At 43.6% G+C, this 19,348-nt stretch overlaps 1 protein-coding gene across 2 annotated transcripts in view; it reads left to right on the forward strand.

The window, feature by feature from the left end:
- The first annotated feature begins 276 nt into the window (after window positions 1–276).
- Window positions 277–19,348, forward strand: part of TMEM129 (transmembrane protein 129, E3 ubiquitin ligase) — a 24,288-nt gene continuing 5,216 nt past the window's right edge. For both annotated transcript variants that reach the window (XM_044680722.1, XM_044680723.1), the window contains exons 1-3: window positions 277–580; window positions 6,424–6,898; window positions 16,144–16,303. In XM_044680722.1, the coding sequence (XP_044536657.1) occupies window positions 376–580; window positions 6,424–6,898; window positions 16,144–16,303 (840 nt within the window). In that variant the 5' untranslated portion in view covers window positions 277–375. The remainder of the gene's footprint in view (window positions 581–6,423; window positions 6,899–16,143; window positions 16,304–19,348) is intronic.

The following is a 19,348-nucleotide window of genomic DNA, read 5'->3' on the forward strand; positions in this document are numbered from 1 at the left end:
CCTCGATCTTTTTTTGTACCAGACCATTGGCGCTATCTAATGCAAACATTGGGGCTTGCAGGCGGACCCCTCTAAGTGCTAGTTAATATGTCCAGAACAGAGAACCGGTGGAGCCGGGTCTCCCACCACAAAGCTCCTGCGAAAAGCAGAAGCTATACCTCCAGTTGACCCCAGAGGGAGAGAGTCTGGGAACGGCGGGGTTTGAAAACTACATTTCCCAGCGGTCCCCGCGACCAGGAAAGGCGGTCCCTGTGGGGGCGGGGCTGGGTGCCGCCACTTCTCCGGCCTCGTTCCGCCGACGCTCCCTCGGACCCTCGGCACCCGGCCGGGCTGGGCTGGCTCCCCGGGGGGCCAGCTGCTGCCCGGCGGGCCAGCATGGACAGCCCCGAGGTGACCTTCACCCTGGCGTACATCGTGTTCTCCGTCTGCTTCGTCTTCACGCCCAACGAGTTCCACTCGGCAGGGCTGACCGTGCAGAATCTGCTGTCCGGCTGGCTGGGCATCGAGGACGTGGCCTTCGTCCAGTACCACCTGCGCAGGACCACGGTCACCATGCTGGTCCACTCGCTGCTGCCGCTGGGTGAGTGAGGCCGGCGCTACCCCCTGCGTGATCGTGGACAGGTCTCTTCGCCCCCCTTGGAGTCGTTGCTCTCGTCTGGCCAGAGGGCTTACCCTTCCCCGCCTTCGCAGCTGGCACCCTGGGCTGGGCAAGAGACCCCGCCTTAAAGTAATCCCCTACTCTCCTGGAGGGGGCGGTCAACCTGTGGGACGTGCAGTGTATACGCTGTGGGGCGGGGACGGGCTTGCGCGCACGGAAACGCCCCCCCTTCCCCCTCCCCCCGCAGTGTGACTTGGGGAACCCGCGAGGTGTTTAAGGTCCCCCAGAGGGCAGTGGTCCAGTCTACCTAGGAGTTGGGAGGTGAATGGGCTCCGCAGAATGTAGGTGAGTTGGCTGAAGCGAGGAGGCAGAGGTCAAATGAGGAGGCTCTTCCCCTCCCAGGGCTAAATCAATAAAGCCTATGAAACATTCAACATTTATTAGGCACCTACTTTGGGCCTTAGTTAACTCTTCAATTCCAGTTAACCAACATTTATAATATTCCTGCCATGTGCAAGGTCACAGAGGAAGATACAGAGATGAAAAATGACACATTATTATAAATCCCTTCCCCTGAAGGAGTTTATAATTAATCCGAGGAGGAAAGAATACATATGTACAAATAAATTCAATGAAGGAGAATGAAGGAAAGTCAGATTACTGTATTCCAGATATACTTCCTTTCTGTTAAAAAATCTTTAAACTACTATATATATAGTCAGTCAAAATCACTTTATTATGGCTTCACTTGACTATTTTTATTGGAAAGTATTTATTACTGGAAGTGACATGAGTCAGAACAAAATATATAAATAAAGTCAATATGTAGATTTCTGGGAATGGACTTAACAGTAATAAAAATAAGTAGTATTTATATAGTACTTTAACGTTTGCAGAGAGCTTTGTAAATATTATTTTAAATTCACAACCACCCTTGTAGGTAGGAGCTATTATTATCCCCAGTTTACATTAGAGGAAATTAAGGCAAATAGATTAAATTACTTAACCAAAGTCACCCAGCCAGTAAATATCTGAGACTGAATTTGAATTCAGATCTTCCAGACTCTAGACCCAGGGTTCTATCCACCACCTTACAGGTACAATCATATCTGAGTCCTTATTTATTTGAGCATATGCTACTTTTTCTTATTTTCATTTATTTTTAAAAAGTTTATTATTCTTAAAGCTTACATTAAAATTTTTTTTATTTCTGAATTCTCCCTTCCACTCATCCCTACCCATTGTGAAGGCAAGAATGTGATATTAATTTTACATGTGAAATCATGCAAAAGCATATTTCCATGTTGGCCACACTGGGAAAAAAAAGTAAAAAAATTATGCTTTAGCCTTCATTCAGACTCCATCAGTTCTTTCTCTGAAAGTAGATAACATTTTTCATCCTGTCCTTCAGAATTGTTTTAGAACTTTGTATTGCTGAGAATAGCAAAGTCATTCACAATATTGTTGTTATTGCGTACAATGGCCAGGTTCTTCTCACTTCAGTTTTCATCAAGTTCATGGAAGTCTTCCCAGTTTTTTCAGAAACTTTCCTCCTTGTCATTTCTTATAACACAGTCATATACTACAACTTGTTCAGCCATTTCCCAATGGATGGGCATCCCTTCAATTTCTTATTTTAATTTCTTGTGTGTTTGCCCCAGTTGAATATATGTACTTGTCCAGGGAAGTCAAAATAAAATTTATAGAATAAAAAAATAGACTCTAAGAACTACAACATGCCCATACTGGAAAAAGACTACCTAATCTAGAGAATGGATATCCTTTCTTTCTCTAGAAGGGATAAATACTATCTATGTTAAGGGAGGGGGTTTAATGATTCAGGATATAAAGTGATCCCAACAGCACAATTACTGCCTTGTCCATGAATAACTGTTTCTAGGAAGAAGACTTTCCAGAACAATGTACAACAGAAACAAACATAGCAATTAAGGAAAGAAAAAGAGGGAGAAGGAAGGTTTGAGCATAGTTTGCCAATGTACTAATTAAAAGAGGAATGAGACAGGAGGGAGAAAAACTTTTGTCTTCCAAAAGCTCTTCCATTAATGAGGGGATTAAGAATGAACATGTAAAGAGCCCATAAAAAGGGAGTAATCTTTTTGAGAATAGCCTACCTAGATGGTAAAAGAAATGAGGAAGGAGACAAAGAAAAATAACATTTGGAAAAGGACCCCCCCCCCAAATAAAAATTACTCAGATTAAGAGGTTTGATGGTATTAAGTGAAGGGAGATTAAGGGAGATTTTTGAGGAGCACTCTTATCTGGGTACAGAGTAGAAAGGGTACAAAGGGATGGGTTCAGAGATAGAGAAAGATAAAAGCCAGTTAAGAACTCTTTCTTCCTGGCTCAGCTCAGGTGCCACCTCCCACCAGAAGCCTAGTCTGAGGAAAGTGGACCCTTCTTCTGCATATTTCCTATTTGTCTGGTTCTGTCCTTTGCCATCCCCTTCATGATGTTCTAAGCTTCTTGAGGGCAGGGACTATGTTCTTGTTCATCTTTCCATCCCTACTCCCCAGCACTGAGCCCAGGGCCTTCCCCATCATGGGTACTTAGTTAATATTAGTAAAATTAAGTTGAATTTTTATATAGCACTTTGTAGATCGATGTGATTCCGTTTGATTCTTACAAGCCAATGGATAGATAGCAAACTGTCAGTAATACTAGCTGTGTAATGTAGGGTAGGTAATGAAAGGGCCATGATGGGAGAGGAAGGTCACACTAGCTGCATGACCCTGTACTCTTCAAGTAATCTTTCTTCTCTGTGCCCCCAACAAGTCTCTAAGACTGAATTACAGGCATGTGTGACCATGGCATTTACTCCTTGGCTTAAGAAGCTTCAGAGACTCCCCATTGCCTCTGTGATAAAATAGCAACTCCCCCTTTTGACCTTTAATGCCCAACTTTTCCAAACTTTACATGCTGCTTCCCTTCATATCCTCTACACTTCCATTCAGATTGCCTGTTTCCTGTTCCTTAAATACAACATTTTCATGCCTTCGCAAAGCCTGTCCACCTTGCTGAAAATATTCTCCCTCTTAGCTCCCTAGAAGGGTCACTTGAAGTCCTACCTCCTATACAAGACTATATCCTTCATTCTTCCTCTGGTTAGTGTTCCCCCCCCCCCCACCTCCACCCTCCTGCCCACCATATTGCTTTATATTTGTATTTCTAGTGCTTCCCCCATATCTGAATACATTTTGTACTTATTTGCCTGGGTGCATGGAAGGCCTTTTACGGTAGGGAAGGTTTCGTTTTTATTTTTTGTATTTCTAGCTACCAGCAGAGTTCCTAGTCCATGCTGTTGTTCAGGTGCGACAATTCTTTGTGATCCCATCTGGGTTTTTCTTGGCAGTGGGACTAGAGTTTGCAGTTTCCTTCTCCACCTCATTTTATGATGAGGAAACTGAGGCAAACAGAGTTAAGTGACTTGCTTAAGGCACATAGCTAGTATGTGTCTGAGGCCAGATTTGAGCTGGGGAAGCCTTGATTCCAGGCCCATCACTCTATGCCATCTAACTGCCCCTAGTTTATAGTAGTCACTTAATAAATGCTTGTTGAATTCAATCAATTGAGTATGTTAATAAGATTATAGATTTAGTGGCTCTAGAAGGCTGTAAACTCATTTTACCAATAAGGAAACAGGCCCAGAGGGGAGAGGTAACTTGCCCCATATCAAACAGTTCAATTAAACCTTCCCTATGGTCACATCCTCCACAACACCAGTGACCTCAGGTCCCATGCAAGAGTGCCAGTTCTAGAATACCTTCCTTACTGCCTTCCTTGTTCTCATCTCTCACCTCCATTAAAAAAAATAAACAACCTATACTCAGCCTTAGAATCTATATTGAAGTGATGGTTCCAAGATATAAGAACAGTAAGGGCTAGACAATTGGTGTTAAGTGACTTAGTTGGTGTTATCCAGCTAGGAAGTGTTTAGGGTCAAATTTGAACCCAGGACTTCCTGTGTTCAGGTCTGACTCCACTGAGCCACCTGGCTGCCCAGCCCCAACCTCCCCTCCAGTTCTGGAACCACAACTCTGCTCTTGTTTCTAGACGAGAAGTGTCAGTCTATTCCTCTCTGGTCCAGCTTCACCATCCTGATGACTTCTCTAGCTAGAGATTGCCAGTGTTGGTTGTTTCCCTTGTTGGTATTAAGCCTCTTAAATGGAAGGACTGGGTTCCTTTGTATATGTATCCCCAGCCTTTAGCACAAAGCATAGCCCATGGTAGGGACTTCCTAGAGGCTTTTTCATTCCTTCATTTGTTCAAGTATCCATTTTGGGTTTTGAATTCAGTTTTGTCAAAGGCCCTTTCCCCACAACACTATACTGTTGCTGGTCTGCATCCACAGAAGTGGTTTCTACAAGAGGGAGGTCCCAATGCTAACAAAATTACAGATTGAAATAAAAAACCCACAAAAAAGTGAGCCAGGAAGGTAGACAGAGTCATTGTAAGCAGGGATTGTCCTCATTTTACAGATGAAGAAATTGATGCCTCAGTTAGTAGCATCACTTGCTAGGCAATGGGGGTTAAGTGACTTGTCCAGGGTCACACAGCTAGGAAGTGTCTGAGGCCAAATTTTAACCCTAGAGCTCCAGTGTGCCCCACAAAAATTAACATTATTGCTTATTCACATCAACCTTTTGGTTTTCCAAGATCTTTTTTTTATCACTAGGGATCCTCCTTCTACCTGTGCAGATCCATGATTTAGTAAACCATCTTTACAGTTGATGAGACCAGAACATTTATGCAGCTGCTGCTGATGACCCTGCTGGATGACCTGCTGACTACTTGTCCTCCTGCCAGGCTTTGAAATCTTTGCAACTTAAACCTTCTAGAGCAGTGATGGGCAAACTTTTTAAAGAGGGGGCCAAAGAAAAGGAAATGCTCATCTGTCGGTCTGTTTCCAAGGCTTCTCTTTAGAAGTTTCATTGTATTGTATCCTACTCATTGTATTCATCAGATTAGGAATAATGTCCCTTGGCTGGATAGAACATTTCAGGGGGCTCATCTGGCCCGCAGGCCATAGTTTGCCCATCACTGTTCTAGAGTGTGAGCAGTGGCCCATGGCCTTCCACAATCCAGGATGAGTCACGTCCACAGGAGGACTTTTTTTTTTTTTTTAAACCCTTACCTTTTGTCTTGGCTCCTAGGTAGAAGAGTGGTAAGGGCTAGGCAAGGGGGGATCAAGTGACTTGCCCAGGGTCACACAGCTGGGAAGTATCTGAGGCCAGATTTGAACCTAGGACCTCCTGTCTCTAGGCCTGGCTCTCAATCCACTGAGCTACCCAGCTGGCCCCTGCAGGAGGATTTTGAGAAGTACTAAGGATGAAAGTCAGCTGATCTAGCTTTGAATCCTAATTCCTCCCTTCATGCTATGTAACCTTTGGGCAGGTCTCTACAGCCCTCCGGGCCTCCGTTTCCCCATCTATGAAATGAGGGAGTTGATTCTTTTCAACTATTTATGATCCTCAGTTGTTTAATGGAGGACTGTCATTATTATTGATCTTATAAGCACAATCCCAATATTACTGTTCAGAAACACTCATTTGGTTACCTAATCCATTAGACTGAATTTCTTGAGAGCCTCTACTATGTCTTCTTTAGTCTTTGACGTCCTTTCATTCTCTAAAGAAGTCTGTAGTAAACATTTGTTGAATTGAATTATGGAAGGCATTGAAGCTTCCTGCAGCACCAGAGAGAGCAAGTAAATTTGTGGGTTCCCATCCAAGCAGAGTCCTTACGAAGTTATGAAATACCTTTGTTCCTTGTCTCCTACAAGCTGAATCTTCGTTTGCTTTTTGCAGGGTATTACCTCGGCATGTGCTTTGCAGCTTCAGAAAAGCAGCTCTATTATTTTAACCAGGCTCCAGAAGGCTGGAAGCTGTTCCTTCTACTCTCAGTGTCCTTCCCCACCATTACCTGCACCATTGCTTACTACTGGTCCCGAAAGAGATGGGATCGCCACCCATTAGCCAGGACTCTGGCGCTCCACGCCCTCCCACAGTCAGGCTGGCGAGCAGTGGCGTCCTCCATCAACACAGAGTTCCGACGCATTGACAAGTTTGCCACAGGGGCTCCAGGTGCTCGGGTAATTGTGACAGACACCTGGGTGATGAAGGTGACCACTTATCACATTCATGTGGCTCAGCAGCAGGACATCCACCTGACGGTGACCGATTCTCGTCAGCACGAGCTCTCACCAGACTCCAATCTGCCTGTCCAATTCCTTACCATCCGAGTGGCCAGCATCAATCCCCTCATCAAAGCCTTCGACATTCGGTAAGTTCTTTTCCTTGTAGACTTGCAGAGACTGAACTTAGATTTCAAAGGCTCTGCCCCTGACTAGTGCTAGCCCAGCCTCTGCTTTTGATAGGGCACTCCCTGCTTCCCAAGGCAGCCCATTCCCTACAACTCTGTCTCCTAAGAAGTTTATCCTTCTTTTAAACTGAAGTATGCCTCTCTGTGGCTTCTGATTTGTGCTTCTAGCTCTGGCCCCTGGAAACAAGCAATATTTAATCTGATCTCTTTTATATTGATTAATACATCACCATTTTCAGATGAAATTGATAGGGATATATCACATTGAGCTTGGCTATATTTTGGCCAGCCCAAAAGCCATGAACAAATCTAGTTTATGAGAAAGTAATCTAGGCCCCAAATTGGTTTTGAATTTCTTTTAAAATGATTGAAATTCTGGGGCAGCTGGGTAGCTCAGTGGATTGAGAGTCAGGCCTAGAGACGGGAGGTCCTAGGTTCAAATCTAGCCTCAGACACTTCCCAGCTGTGTGACCCTGGGCAAGTCACTTGACCCCCATTGCCTACCCTTACCACTCTTCTGCCTTGGAGCCAATACACAGTATTGACTCCAAGAAGGAAGGTGAGGGCTTTAAATAAACAAACAAACAAATAAATAAACAAACAAACAAATAAATAAATGTTTGTGATTTTATCTTCAAGAAATGTATAAGGTACCACAACAATGTGGATCACAATTTCTCCACACCAACACTTAGCACAATGACTGGCACATAGTAGGTACTTAATAAAGGCTGATTGACTAACAGATTGATACCTTAGTGGTAATAGCTCACCTAACTTAGGCACTTTGAAAAGTGCTTTCCCAACAACAATCTGTGAGTCAGTAGTATAGATATTACTATGTCCATTTTGTGGAGGAAGAAACTAAGGTTCAGAATTATTAAATTACCTGCCCATAGGCACATATTGTATCAGAACTAGGCCCTGAATCTGGCTCCCAAATGTTTCCTCCTACACTGTCCTGCCTCACCTGTCCTTCCTGAGTTATTTTAGCCCAAATAATTTGCCACCCACTGACCAGCCTTCTGTGCTGAGCTCCTGGTTGACTTATCCACAGAACCTTCCTTGACTTTAATGATAATGACAGTAATAACATTAGAGTTTGTAAGCAGAGGTGTCCTGGAGTGAGGTTGTCAGGTTATTAACATGAGCATTTTCTTTTTGTTTGTTTTTCTTAACCCTTACTTTCTGTCTTAGAATTGATACTAAGTACCTGTTCCAAGGCAATAATGGCCAGGCAATGAGTGTTAAGTGACTTATCCAGGGTCACACAGCCAGGAAATGATTTGAGGTCAAATTTGAATGTAGGACCTACTGACTCCAGGCCTAGCTCTCTATCCACTGAGCCACCTAGCTGCCCTTAGAATAAACATTTTTTTTAACTCTTATTTTCTGTCTTAGAATCAATAATGTATATTGGTTCCAAGGCAGAAGAGCCATAAGGGCTAAGCATGGGGGTTAAGTGGCTTGCCCAGAGTTACACAGCTAAGAAGTGTCTGAGGCCAGATTTGAACCTAGGACCTTCTGTCTCTAGGTCTGGCTCTCAATCCACGAAGTCACTTGGCTGCCCCCTGAATGAGTATTTTCACAATGCAGTTCAGCAAATACTACAAATAAGGGTAATTGTCTAGACTTAAAAAAAGGATGGAAAAATGTTAATAATGCCAATTCATCTTAAAAGTATATTGCATGTCCATTTTTTCCCAGAGAGCCAATTGTTAAACATTTACTAGCACCTCCCCTATTTATAAAGCTCCTTAAAGTCTGCAGAGTACAACAGACCTATAAAGAAGGTACTGCAGGCATAATTAACCCCATTTTACAAATGAGGAAACCAAGACTCAAAGAGATTAAATGACTTGTTTAAGATCACACAGCTCAAAAGTTTCAGAATCAGGATTTGCACCCAAGTGCTTCTTGATTCCAAGTCTATCCACAGGGGGTTAAGGGAATTTTTGGCTTCCTCTCCCTGTTGGGGCAGCCATCCTAGGGAATAGGAATGATCTGAGGAAAATAAAACTGTGCCTAGAAAGCAGACCTTCAGGGCTTGATGGAGTGATAGAACAGTAATAATCTCATGTTTCCAGGGTATCTGTGGTTTCACCAGAGTGGGTGTTCCTTCCCACGTTGCAGGCCCTCCCCCTTGTGTACATGGGTTCATTGTGTTGGCCAGCTTCCTGATGATGATCCTCTCTATGCCTCCAGCTAGCCTCTGTCCTAATACAATAGGCACAGAGTCCATCCCAGAGCCTTTGCCCAAAGGTGGTCCAACCTGGCAGGATCTGCCAGACATTGCTTTCTGCTAGTGTTTTAGAGCCTGGGACGTGACCACCCCACACTCCGAGAAGAAGCGTCACAGAGTCACAGTTGAAGGAAAGCTTTGACAATGTTTGTGTTTATTTGTGTCTTCAATGTTTGGTACAGTACCTGGCACATAGTGGGTGTTTAATAAATAGGCTTGATGGTATTCATTAATTACTTAGAACTAGTTAGGAGGAGGGGAGCACACTCATACACACCTGCACACAGCAACATTGGAAGTCACAAGGTTCAATGGAAAGAGCTCTGAATTTGGAATCATAGGACCTGGGTTCAGATCTAGTCTCCCCTTTGTTCCCCTACCCCTGTGACCTCTCTAAACTGCAGTGAACTCAGGAATCTAGACTGTTATTATTGGCAGCCCCCCTTGAGCACACTAGAGAGGCCTGCTCTGTGGGAGCTCCAGGAAAGAGGGGAAACAAGGGATGGGCTAATTAGTCCTTGTAGGGAGGATCTCTCTACAATTGGGCCATTTTTATGCTCTTGGTTTTTTTTTCCCTGGTGTTCTTGGTGAAGCCCTATGAACTATAGCAATTTTTCCACCTCATCCTCTCTCTCATTCTGAAAATAGTGGAATATTATCTCAGCCCTTCCCAGCTCAGGCAGACACTTCAGAGAGGATGGGCCAGAAGACAGAGGAACAAGGCCCCGTTCAAGACTTACCAAATCCTGATTCTCCTCCATGTGCAGGCCCTGTTTTGGGTCCTCAAGGAGTCTGTAAACTAGAGCTGGATTACTCTCAAAAGAATTTGAACTTTACATTATAGATTATAATACATACATACATCCCCTCTGAGGAGAATTAATAACATATTTCCCCCGGAAGAGGGTAAAGACCAACAACCAGATCAGCTAAGGATACATGGTGAGTTATGGGGGTATATGAGTCAATTATCAAAAGAAATCCAAAAAACAAAACAAAAAATCCAAATAAAGAAAAAAAGAAAAATAATTTGTGGATGAAATATAAAATGTCAAAGACTTATGTGCAAAAATGTAAGTAAAGGAAAAATAAACTTATAGGAAAATGAATATAAAAAGGACATCTTTAAAAATATTATGGTTTTTATAGATTTATTAGTAGCCATTAGGAAATGAGGCCACTTGCCATACTAGCTAAGTAAGTTTTAAAAAAAACACGCCCTTGCCTGCCGCCTCCATAGTGGATAGAGAACCAAGAGGAAGTGCAAGTCTAGCCACTTGATTTTATCCTCCTATCTATGTCATTACATAACTTCTGCATCATCACATAAGACAGGAAGCCAGTGGGCTCATGGGAAACGTAGTTCAAGGACCCCCAAATTTCCATAACACAGTATCTGCACATTTTAAGCAGGCAACACTAGGAGAATCAGGAGACCCACACATTGTTGAGTTGAGTTCTTTGAATTCAAGGTCTGATGTTCCCACTTTTTTGTGTTAGAGGCAGGTTTTATTAATTTTATACCCACTTATTTGCACACACTAATTACATATTTTAGCATACTTTGTATTCTGGGTAAAATATATACCTCACAAAATCATTTATTCATTTCCTTTTATCTGTAATAACATGCAGTTTCATGGCGCATGCACCTTGTGAAACTTGGCACATTCAGAGAATTACCATCTCAGTGCAGGGCCTCATGAGTTGTTGTCAAGATGAACTTCTTTGCATTTAGTTGCATGGTTTATGGCTGGGTTGAGGCCTCAAGCCCTGCCAACCAGGCAGGGTCTAGCAAGATCATTAGAAACCCCAGATCCCCAGAACTATGATGAGTCCTTAGAGGGAACACCCCAGAACTCCAGGAGACTAACTAGCTAACATGTGGCAAATATGATGGTACCCTAAGAGAGGCAAAACCCAAGAGCTCTGAAGGTTCCAAGAGGCTAAAAGCCTTGGGGGTTCAGAAGGTTTCAGGCCCCAAGTGACATTTGAGCTGGGCCTGAACAGAAGGGCAGTGTGTGGTGAAATTCATTTTCACCTTTATTTCTGTTATTTTCTCACATTTAGAATTCCCTCCCCGACCCCTCAGTTCTGTCTAACTGACATCAATCCTCACCTCCCAAGAAATACTTTTCTGATACCCCACCCCCTGAATTCCTCCAGCACTGATTATAATAATAATAGCATTTCTGTGCCTCCTATATGCCAGTCATTTTACAAAGATTATCTCATTTGCTTCTCACAACAATCCTGACAGGTAGGTGCTATTATTATCCCCATTTTACAGTTGGAGAAACAGAGGCAAATAGGTTAAATGACTTGCTTGAGGTCACACAGATAAGAAGTATCTGAGGCTTGATTTGAACTTAGGGTTTCTTGATTCCAGGTCCAATGCTCTCTGTCCACTGTGCCACCAAGCTACCTTTGTTCCATTTGATTTCTTTACTTCCTTATATTCTTTTCATGTGCCATCTACCCCATTAAACTATGAGCTCTGTGAGGGCAGGGATCTTCTGGTCTATCTCTTTCTTCCCCTGTGATCCCTAAGCACAGTGGATAACAGGATCAGACTCTCAGAGACCATCTCATCCAGGAGTTCTTCACCCTTTGTGTATCATGGACCCTTTTTGAGAATCATGGTTTAAATGTGTAAAAGAAATTACAGGATTCCAGAGGAATCAATTCTATTGAAATACAGTTATCAAAATGTAAACATTATACACATATGTGCGTGAGGGTGCAAATTCTCAGACCCAGGTTAAGGGCCCAGATTTAATACAACCCATACCTGAAATGAAATCCTTTGGACATCATCCTCAACCAAGAATCACGTAGCCACTGCTGGGAGACCTCCAGTGATCGAGAATTCACTGCCTCCTACGGCAGCACATTCCACTTTGGGACAATAGTCATCATTAGGAAGTATTTCCCTACATTGTACCAAAACCCACCTCTGTATCTTATTCCCAGATTCTACCCTCGTGCCCAAGTCAAACAAGGCTCCTCTTCCTTTCCCATGATATCCCCTCAGGTACTTGCACCTAGCTTTCATTTCACCCCTGAGCTTTCTTATCTCTACCATCAACATGCCCCCTTCTTTCTAGTAATCCTTGAAGGAGGAGCCTCATCTCCTAGGTGCCCTCTTGGGAAGTTCAGGTAAGTCCCTGGGGTACCAGGGAAGTATCTCTTAAATATAGAAACCACCCTTGCAAATCAGTTGAACTTTTTTATGTAAAGTGAAAGGTCAGACTCTTTGCATTGTGGGAGAGTCCTCCCCCTCAAGGGCCCACAGAGAGATTTCAGAGTGCCTGAGAAATTAGATGGGGGCAAATCTGTACTTACTTCTAACTAAATTCAGCATTCAATTTTGAATATAGGCCATACAGAATTCTTCTGAGAGGGCATCTATGGGTTTCACGAGACTGCCTGTGGGGTCAGTGGCACAAATAGTGAAGAGCCTCTGCCCCTCCTGGGGCTCTGCCAAGGACATCCTTGCTCTTGTGCTGATGCTCCCCAAGCACAGCCCTTCCTGCTGTGTACCAGGGAGCTGGCCCATCACCAACTAGAATTCTAGCTGCTGGTAGGCTAACAGTGATGTGGATTGAATCTACTCAGGAGGCCTGGGTTTTAGTTCCAACTTTGCCAAGAATTCACTTTGTGACGGAGCAGGGCAAGAGTTTAGACTAAATGGTCTCCAAAGGCTCTGTGCCCCAGCACAGGTCAGTGACTGTAGCAGATGCAATACTTAGCAAGACTGTGTGTATACTGGAGTAGAAAGTACCCTAAGGACCGAGGTAGCCAGCTTCATTTTAATTTCCTAACCCAAGCAGATAAAGTATAAATGTCATCATTTTGACCCCACTCCTAGGAATCTGTTGTCTTAATAAAGACCCTACCAAGGGAGTAGAGCCTATGAGTGAGTCTCTGAGGCTCTTCCTGTCTCTTCTCCAAGATGTGGAGATAGCTAGGATTCTAGTGTGCTGGAGTGAAATGGGACAGAATGTGGATTGGCAGAGCCATATCCCTCCTTAGAATGTCAGATCTAGGCGAGACATTACAGCCTAGAACACAAGATGTCAGAGCTGAGGAAGACCTGAAAAATCACAAAGTCCAACATTCCTTTTCAATATTTAGGGAAAATGAGGCCTCAGAAGGGCAGAGACTTGTGAAGTTCATATGGGGAATGAGGAGCAGGAGTGAGCCACAGGACTCCACCACTTGATTAAAAACTGAGGGGCAGCGATAGGAAAGTACTTCAGGGTCCCTCCTGCACCTGCATCATTAAAAAGACAATGGGGCATGGAGTGAGGTGCAGCGTGGGCATTCTCTGCCCCTCAGAGCCTCATTGATAATAGGTCTGTGTCTTCTCCCAGTTCTGCCTCTGGCCTCCTCTACCAAGGTGCTTCTGTGGGCCCTGACTTCCTCTTGGTGCAGGGGCAGGGCGCATTGCCTATCTCTCAGATGCAGCTCACTTCAGTCCAACTTGTTTAACTTGTTAGGGAAGGCTCAATGGGGGATTGTGGGTTTGCCAAGAAATGATTGTGTGAGAAACAAAATCAATAAAGCCTTAAAAAATACTTTTTAAAATAGTTTGTTGAAAATACTGTGTTTAGAGAAATGCTAGCAGCATTTTCATTTGCTTGAGGAAAGATTAAGCATTCATTGTAGTTGCTCTCAGCTCTAACAAACTCATAGACTTGGTTATAAACATTCTTCCCTTATCGCTGCACCATGAATTAGTAAAGCAGATTCTCAGGGACACCAGCAAGCCTAGCAAAATCCATCAGGGCCTGCAGAAAGGGCTTTTTTCCCTCTCTTGGTCTGATTTAAAGGCCGTTACCTGGGAAATCAGAATAATTCTCCCAGCTCATTTCCTCAAACACATCCTCACCCTCTTAGCCGAGTTTGTGTCTCCTAATCCATTTGTTCTCTCTCATCCAATTTAAAGTGCAACTGGCAACCAATGGCTTCTCACAAATCTAGAAAGAGTTCATTTTTTTTTAAACTACAAGCTTCCTTCTGTCACTTTTGTTTCACCTCACAATGAATTATTCTCCCAGAGATCTGAAAAAGAGGCATACCCTACAGCACATTTTTGTTCCTATCTGAGAGGATGAAGAGGTCCAGAATAAGGGAGGTTACATCCTCTGACTTAGACAGACGATGGTATAATAATGGTCATCATTATAACTTACATATGTATGACATTTTGAAGTTTGTAAAACATTTTCATCAACACCTCAAGAGGAATTATTGCAAGTGTTGTCTCCATTTTATAGGTGAGGAAACAGGGCCTCTGGAAGGATAAGTGACTTGCCCAGGGTCACAGAACTATCCAAATCCAATAATACCAATGCTTTCCTGTGACACCATCCTACACAGGAAAGTGACTTGTCCTAGGTCTGTTAAGACGGTGATAACACATTTTTATAATACTTTAAGGTGGAATCCAGAATATAGGGCACCCCACACAAGCATGGTGCAGTTGAAGGTTTTTAAGTATCCCAAAGGCCATCGTGTGTGAAGAGGATTCAGTTTGGTCTGTTTGGTACCAGAGGACAAAATTAGAATGAATAGGGGGAAGAGAAAAAGAGGCAGAATTTTCTGCCAATCAGAACTGGCCCATAGTGGAATGGACCTTGAAATCCCCCAGGCCTGTCATCCATTCATCAGTCTTTTTCCCCCTTATACATCCCTCTCTTCCCTCCCCACTTTGTCCTCCATCCAGCAACACTGGTCCCTTTGCTCTTACTTGGACAAGATGCTCTGGCATTTCCTCTGACTGTCCCCCATACCTAGAATGTTGTCCTTTCTCATCTCTGCCTCCTGGTTTCAAGTCTTAGCTGAAGCCCCACTTTCTACAGGCAGCCTTTCCCAATAGAGCTTTCCCTCTATTGATTATTTCCATTTATCTTGTCTATGCCTTGTTTGGACATAATTCTCTGTATATTGTTTCCCCCATTAGATTTTGAGTTTCTTGAGGGCAGAGACTCTCTTTTTTTTTTTTTTTTTTTAACCCTTAACTTCTGTGTATTGACTTATAGGTGGAAGAGTGGTAAGGGTAGGCAATGGGGGTCAAGTAACTTGCCCAGGGTCACACAGCTGGGAAGTGTCTGAGGCCAGATTTGAACCTAGGACCTCCTGTCTCTAGGCCTGGCTCTCAATCCACTGAGCTACCCAGCTGCCCCTAGAGACTCTCTTTTGCCTTTCCTTTTTCTGGGTGCACCTCTCTTCACTGGTGACCTCTTCAAATCATTATACCCCAAATAACCTCACCACAAATCTGAAGTAGATAATGTAAGTATTTTTATCTTCATTTTATAGATGATCAAACTGAGGCAGAGAGGATAAAACAAGGTCATATAACCAAGTGGCAAAGTATGAAGTATTCTTAAAATACGTGTTCTATAAAATATTTGTTATTATGAATCAGGTCAGAATCATTGCCAAACATAATGCAAAGATTTTCATTGTAAACTATACATTTATCTTTTTTTTAACATGCCCTTACCTTCTGACTTAAAATCAAATGCTATATATTCATTCTAAGACAGAAGAGAGGTAAGAGCTAGGCAATTGGGGTTAATTGACTTGCCTAGGGACACATGGGTAGGAAATGTCTGAGGGTAGATTTGAACTGAGGACCTCCTGTCTCTGAACTTAGCTTTCAATCCACTAAGTCATCTAGCTGCCCCCATAAATGATATTTTCACATTACAGTTCTGCATTTGAGGTGAGTAGTATAGTGGAAAGGGTCCTGGATTTGGAGTCAGAGGACCTGGTTTCAAATTCTGATGCTGGCATTTGTTAGCCCTGATTCTCAGCAAGTCCCTTAACTCTCCACAGCATGGTTTCCTCATTTGTAAAATGAGAGAATTGGATTGGACTCCTTCAAAGGCCCTTTCAACTTCTAAACAAGTAGGATGAGGAAATGATACTCCTTTCCCCTCCTCTTATTCAGACTGAATTCTACAGAATACGGTGAGCTTCGGGAGAAACTCCACGCTCCCATCCGCAATGCTGCCAATGTCGTGATCCACCAGAGCCTCGGTGACTTGTTTCTGGAAACATTTACATCCTTGGTGGAAATCAACCCACCTTATTCCATTCCCAGCAACCAGGTAGGTAAATTGAGCAGAGTGCAGCCTTGAGGTAGCAGTCAGGAGCCCTTGTGCTGCTCACCCCTTTGGCTGTCCTCACAGGCCTTCATCTCCATGTACCTCCCTTGCCTCTCATTGAAAGTGCTCCCTCCTCCTCAGCCCTCTGGAGTGTTGTCATCTTCTGTATAAATACCCTTTCTTGGTCCTTTTTCAGCTTGTAGTACCCTCCCTCCCAAACCGGTGTGTGTATAAGCCTTTACTTTCCTGCTGTGTGTGTGTCTGTGCGCGGTTACATTTCTATGTGCTTCTCTCAAGAGTGAAAATGTAAGCTCAGTGGGAGTAGTATTGTTTCCATCTTTCTCTTGTATCCCCAGCACCTAGCACACTCCCTGGCATATAGGCAGCTTTTAACAAAACTCGATTGGTTCATCTGAGGTACAGAGACAAAGACATTTGCCCCACTACTGCTATGAATATAAAATTCTGTCCTAGAGAGGAGAGAGATTTGAGAAAATGCCAGACTGTTAACCCAGCAAGGAAGGCAGTAAAGCAGCTTCTGGGGCCAATATCTTTAGAGTTGCCCCAAACTCCCTTCAACTGAAAGCAATCAAGCCAGAAAGATGGCTAGAAGCAGGGTCCTCAGAATCAGGGCTAGGACTGGCTTTAATCATCCTTCCAAATTAGTTCAAGTCAATAGACCTTTACTAAGTGCCTCCTAATATGCAAGCTAAGAAAGCAGGTAAACAGAGACAGAAAGGAAATAATCCCTGTCCTCAAGGAGCTAACATTCTATGGGAGTGATGTGATGTGGACACAGATAAGTATATCCAAAATAAAAATAATAATAAGTAACATTGACACAGGTTTTCAGCAAGCTTTATCTTATTGAAGGCGCTCAACAATTCTGTGAGGTGGGCAATAAGAGATGTTATCTCCATTTTGAAGATGAGGAAACCGAGGCTCAGAAAATTTAAATGATTTGCCCATAACATTGCTAAGAAGTGTCAGAGGCAAATTTTCAAAAAGTTCTGTGTTTCCTGACTTTATTTTTTAACCCTTATCTTCTGCCTTAGAAGAAATACTAAGGACAGGTTCCAAGGAAGAAGAGTGGAAAGGGCTAAGCATTTAGTTAGTTAAGTGTCTTGCCCAGAGGTACATAGCTGGGAAGTGTCTAAGGCTAGATTTGAACTGAGGTACTCCCAATTCCAGGTCTGACTCTCTACCTACTGAGCCACCAGCTGCCTATTCCTGACTCTTACGTCAAGCATTCTATCCACTGTCAGTGGTGGGAATGGAAGAATTCATTCATAACTGGGGGGATGTGAAAATTAATAATAACAATAATAGCAATAATAAATAGTATTTATAAAGTGTTTTTAATATTTGCAGAGCATTTTACAAATATCTCATTTCAGTCAACAACCTTGGGAGGTGGGTGTTATTATTATACTCATTTTACAGATGTAGAAATTGAGGGAGACAGATTAGGTGGCTCATGTGACTCTGGTTACAGCTAAGGGACCTGCATGTCTAACCCTGGATTTGAATTCAGGTCTTTCGGACTTCATGTCCACCTAGCTTCTCTAAGGAAAGACTTTGTGTAGGAGGTGACAGATGAGCCTTGAAGTAGGTTAGGGATTCCAGAAAGAATGATGGTGGGACAGCCTGTGGAAAGGGGGTGGGAGAAGGTAGAATGGAAGAGTAAGCCTGGCTGAATCATAGAGTGCTTGAGGAGAAGTAATTGGAAAGAAATCTGCAAAGATGGGCCAAAGCCAGAAGGTAAAAATCCAAGGGAAGAATTTGTCATTTGCCCTAGAAGTCATTAAAGCAACCTGAGGAGAGTGTTGTTCTGTTCGGGCTTGTTTATAGGAATTGCAGAGGAAAGAGCAGGAAGGAAAGAAGGGAGAGATGGAAGGGAAGAAGGAAGTTAGGGAGGGAAAGAAGAAATGAAGAAGGAAGAGAGGAAAGGAGGAAGGAAGGAAGGCCAGCAGTCAATTAGAATGTGATTTCATTTATCCAGGTGAGAACAAGGTCCTGAATTAGGATGGCCCCAGACTGAGTGAAAAGAAGGGGCAGATGCATTTGTTGGGGGACAGCTGTTAAAGCTAATTACATGGAAGGGATGTGAAATGGGGTGGCAAGAAGGACAGGAGTGCCCTGGACAGAAAAGAGGTGAGTTAGCAAGGTTAGGGGAAAGAGGAAGAATTCTGTTTCAGGCAGGGGAAATTGGGAAAGCTGTAGAACATTATGGAGGAACCGTCTAGCAGGGAGTTGAGGTTGGACCAGGAGAGGGAGGAGGCTGACTGTGTAGACTTGCGAGTCATTTGCATAGAGTGATGGTTGAGAGCCTGTGAGCTGCAAGGATCTTGGGGCAGTGTGGGTCCCCACGAGATTGGGAGTAGGCCACGGATGGTTGGACGGAGGACAGTTCCACAGAGAAGCTGAGGAGGAGAAGGGATGAGAGGAGGATCATGAGACAGCCAAGTCGGAAACCCAACCAGGAGAGGGCACCCTGGGTGAAGGAGTTAGCAATGTCCAGAGGAAACTCAAGGGTAAGAAATGGGAAGCCTGAGAAAGAGCCAATGGATCCAGCATTTGAGAGAGAACTGAAACCTTGGAGAAATGAGGGGAAGCCAGAGCTACAATGTGAATAGGAGCTGAGGAGACCGAAACAAGTGGAAAAGGCTTCTTCTGGGATTTTGGTGGGGAAAAGACATGGGCCGTAGCTTGAGGGCCTGGAAGGCTCAAGTAAAAGGTTTTTTGCTTGTTTTTTGAAGGATGAGGAAGGATCTGGGCTTATGTGGAGACAGCAGAAAAGGAAGCATGGATAGACAGATAAAAATTACTTTCTGTGCAGACAGTTCTGGAAGGGAAACAGACAGAAATCCATCTAATATCTTTTCATTAATGGGGTATGTGCCAAGGGGGGTAGCTTCAGCTTGCCTCCTTTTCCTGGCTGCTTATCCACTTTCCCACCCCAGAAGATGGGGAATTCCCCAAGGCTCTGTCCCCAGCTGTCTTCTTTCCTGTCCCTACACACTCACTCTCTCTCTCTCTCTCTCTCTC

This window comes from Gracilinanus agilis, chromosome 6, assembly GCF_016433145.1.
Source record: "Gracilinanus agilis isolate LMUSP501 chromosome 6, AgileGrace, whole genome shotgun sequence".
In the NCBI taxonomy this organism is placed as follows: domain Eukaryota; kingdom Metazoa; phylum Chordata; class Mammalia; order Didelphimorphia; family Didelphidae; genus Gracilinanus; species Gracilinanus agilis.